The sequence below is a fragment of the Hipposideros armiger genome, unplaced genomic scaffold, assembly GCF_001890085.2.
Source record: "Hipposideros armiger isolate ML-2016 unplaced genomic scaffold, ASM189008v1 scaffold_67, whole genome shotgun sequence".
Classification (NCBI taxonomy): Eukaryota; Metazoa; Chordata; class Mammalia; order Chiroptera; family Hipposideridae; genus Hipposideros; species Hipposideros armiger.
The window spans coordinates 1386599-1390895 of record NW_017731417.1 but is presented as its reverse complement, the minus strand read 5'-3'; the positions used below and the strand labels follow the sequence as shown (position 1 = coordinate 1390895).

The following is a 4297-nucleotide window of genomic DNA, read 5'->3' as shown; positions in this document are numbered from 1 at the left end:
TTCCCTTTTGAGAATACTTACCTTTAAACAAGGGACCAAAATCTCAATTCAAGGGATTTATTTACTAAAGATGGCATTTCTGGCATCGGTGACAGGCATGTAGAGTAGATGTGATTGGACTGGGGTTCCCAGTGCCCTTTAACTCACACCCATCCATATGAAGGAACAGAACACGTGTTTTGGTAGATATAAGGTCATTTCTACTCTCTCATTATTGACCTAATTCTCAAGTCTTTCAAACCTTTTTAAGGGAATTTTTCTCATGATGACTTAATATTTAAAAATGACAATTTGAGATCTTTTTTTCAGACTCTAGCAATCATGGGCAAAGATATATCACTGGGAAGCTCTAAACCTGAACTTGTTTTTCCCTCTGAGACAAGAACTTGTGACAAATTTTTTTTTTTTGGAAGAATGCAAGGGCGCTCCCCAGTTCAGTTTGCTAGAGCAGTTTTAGTTTGTGAGAACAGGAAGGAGGAATAAGACACTCTGCTGGCTTAGCTCCACCTTGTATCAGCTCAGTGGTCCTGGGTGGGCTGCCTCAGTCTACTCATTGGCAAAAGGAGATAGAATTCTAATCTACTTTATAATGTTTTGGTAATGATGAAATGAAACCATGTATGGAAAAGAGCTTGGCATAGGATTAGACACGTGGAGTTCAGGGCTGCTCTGTGTGTGTCTCCTGAAAGAAGTGTTTCTTGGCAGGCTAGCCGCCCATTCAGATTTCATCTGAGCAGCTCGGCAGTGGTGCGTGGGCTTTTCTGGAATGTCCCACAACTTTTGCTCCCTAAGTGCTGGCTGGCCAGTCAGTCTCATTAGAGCATGCACCTGGGCTCCGTGGCCCCCATGGAAACCGCCAGAGCTCAGCTTCTCTGCTTCTCAGATGGTCAGGTCTCCCTAAATCAGATACCACAACCCTGTCTCCAAGGGCTGTTGTCGGAGGTGCCCTTTCAGCCATGGCCTCAGGGCCTTCTGAGTTAGAGCTCACTGAATCTGGCAGATCAAACACTAAAAAACCAGGATTCAAATGGAGAAATGACTGACCAGGCATTTTTATATGTAGGTAGCTTCTCTAGATCACAGTGTCTTTATTAGTAGAAAGAAAGGACTGGACTAACAGCTTTTGAAATTCCTCTTTAGCCTAAAAAAAAAAGAAAAAGAAAAAAAGAAAAAATTGAGTTACTGTATTCTCAGTGAGGGAAGAAGTTGCAATCATTGGATTACATCTGCTACCCAATTTGAGGACTTAATGTCCCCTAATGAATTTTAGATGTCAAGTAGAGTGTTGTTCTCCTTGCCTTTAAAGCTGCCTCTCAATGGATCATTCAAAGGACTCTGGGCCAGAACCTTACCAATCTCGCATTTCGTTTTTGTGCCGATGTCCCACTCAGTTTCCTGGCAGCGCCATCAAGGACTGGGGGGTCTTTGTGGAAGGAACCCGCCGTACAGCATCAGGCAGCACAGGATGTAGGCATCTGTGGAACCCTGTTGGGAGGGTGCCTGAGTTCCGGCAGGGATAGAAGCACACTTCCTGGATATACAAACAAGGAACTCTGCAACAGTTGGTTTGTACACCGTTTTGGTAGAAAATCTCCAAACTCTTTGCCATTCGTTTAAACTACATCTAAAAGGCCAGTTACTCTGAGGTGATTATTTGAGAATTGAAAATTATGTAAATGAAAATTATATAAAACTTGGGCTGTGAATTTTTAGTTTCTGTGGGGAAGATCATTTTTCCCACCTCCTCAGTGATTGCTAAGCCTTTCCCTTCATCTGTTGTGTTTTTTTTTCTCAGTTCTTGGGGAAGCGAGGCTATTTTTTGTGGAGTAAAGATAAAATATAAAATCAGCCTTTCTAGGTACCTGTCTTCTGAGGTGACATGATTTGGGTCCTTCTACCACATCTGAGCCTCATTTCAAAGAATGGCAGAGGTTACTGTGTTATTCTGGAATGCTTCTGGCTACAGAGTAACAAAATGCGTGACTGTTGGGGTTCTTACCGAGTGAATAAAAGAAAACGATTTTTTCCCCTCTGAAACTCAGAACTAATTGAGAAATAGACATAGGAGTCATATGGAGACTAAAATGTCAAGTTTATTGCTGATAAGCTCATTAAAGAATGTAGCTTTAGCTCTGATGCCAAAAGGAATTAGTAATCGCTTCACCCTGAATCGCAGCTTCCCTGCTGCATTAGTTTTCTATTGCTGTGTAACAAATCATCACAAATGCCCAGCTTAAAACAACACCCACTTACTATGTTACAGTTCTGGAGGTCAGAAGTCCAGGCAGGCTTGGTGGGTGCCATGCCTAGGACTTCATGTGTCTGAAATCAAGGTGTCAGCCACGCTGGGCCCTGGATTTGGGGAAGAGTCCACTTCCAAACTCATTGAAGTTTCGGCACAGAATAATTCCCTGTGGTTGTAGGACTGAGGTTTCTGTTTCCTTGCTGGCTGTCAGGTGGGGGCCATTCCCAGCTTGCTGAGGTTGCCTGTATTCCATAGCTTGTGGCCCTTCCGTCTTCAAAGCCAGCATGGAATCCTTCTTGTAGCTCTCTGATTTTCCCTCTGCTCCTCTGCCACCAGGCAGAGGGAGCACTCTGCTTTTGAGGGCTCACATGATTCAATCAGGCCCACTCGGATAATTTCCCTTTCTTATGGTCAGCTGTGGCACGTAACAACATAGTTACAGGAGTGATAACTCATTCCATTGCAGGCTCTGGGGATTAGACTGAGACATTTTTGAGNTGTAAGTCAGATTATTGTAGAGGGGAATGCTTAAAAAGAGTAATTTTGTCCACGTTCCTGAAAGCCCCTGAAAAAAGTTCCAAGAGCTTTTTTTTTTGCATCGTTAAATCAAAACGGTGGTGGGTAAAAGAAATGCAAGATTAGGAAAGCTTGCTTGAATGCTCATTTAAGAAATGGAAACTGTAATTTCGATAATTTGTGATAAGAGGTTTGGATGATTCTGAGTAGAAAATTGAAAAGGAAAATAGCTATGTGACTCATTACCCAAGGGCAGGAGGCAACAGTGAGTTCTCTGGGCCCATAGGAGGAATGGCGGACCAACCATCAACACCGTTCTTTACTGTGTTGTATCCCTAACATTTACTGGTGACTATGAACCCAATAACTCACCCATTGCATGGGTTTAGAAGCAGGCCCCACACAAGTTACCCTAACATGGGAGACTAATTAGGAGACAATCTCTACACTAGGTAGCATAATATCGCAATGCTCATTGGCATAAAAATGAATAGCCAGTAATTTAGACTCTCATCTCTACATGAATTGTGTTAATGCCATAAGCTTTTTTCTTCCAGCACTGCTGCCTTTAGCCCCATCCATGTAGCGTAAACCCAACACTTGCTATACGTAAGCTACTTACGTAATTGCAGAACTCTCAAGGATGCACATGTTGGTGTTTTCAAAGCACTCTTTGACAAGCACACTAGCAGGTCTGGCGATAAAAGGATTCTTCTGTATTGAAACATCCATTGCACCAACACACATTTATTGAGCACTTGGTAAACCTCAATGCAAGAGGTGAGTGGGTGGAGAGGCTGGACTCCGAGATGAGGCAGGGCCCCCAGCACAGAGATGAAGAGCCAGGAGGACCTGAATATCACTGTCAGTGTGGAGAGAGACACAGTCTTCCTTCCCCCACTCCTTACTGTTTCCAGGCTTTCTAGGGGAGGGCTGTATGACCCATGGGTCCTTTCTGGATTTGGCCACATATTTTCCTTCCTGTGGCACACTGATGACCCTCAGAAGGCAAATGCTGATGACAGCCACAGCCTGGTGGAGATGATGCCCATGGAATGAGACTATACAGGAGGAGCTCTTTTCATATCTAAAAATGACCTTCTCAGGTGTGCAGGTGTTCCTAAATCAGACAGGGCCAGGATGTTTGGTGTTTCTGAAGTGGATGGTGCCATCCTCCATCAGAAACACAACTCCGGGTGAGCACAAATTTCCTAAAATGTAATCTAACTGAATACATTAGGCTGTTTACAAGTAGAGGAGGAAGAAAGCAATGGAACAGTGTTCTGAGTTTTATAGGGCCTTTGAAACGAAGTTCTACTCCCTAAAGCTCATCCAGTGGGGGTGGATACGGAAGCGTTTGAAACTGTCTGTGGAGACTTTGGTTCTGTACTCTAATTTCTCTGTCACCTCACCACTTTCCCTCTCTCTTTTTAATGTTTCTCACCAGGGTATGGGAATATTGCTCCAAGCACTGAAGGAGGCAAAATCTTTTGTATTTTATACGCCATCTTTGGAATTCCACTCTTTGGTTTCTTA

The 4297-nt window shown here is 43.5% G+C and overlaps 1 protein-coding gene across 1 annotated transcript in view; it reads left to right on the top strand.

Annotated features, from left to right (window-relative positions):
- Positions 1-4297, top strand: part of KCNK10 (potassium two pore domain channel subfamily K member 10) — a 133557-nt gene that overhangs the window by 90277 nt on the left and 38983 nt on the right. The window contains exon 5 of the mRNA XM_019642290.1: positions 4209-4294. Coding sequence (XP_019497835.1) covers positions 4209-4294 — 86 coding nt within the window. The remainder of the gene's footprint in view (positions 1-4208; positions 4295-4297) is intronic.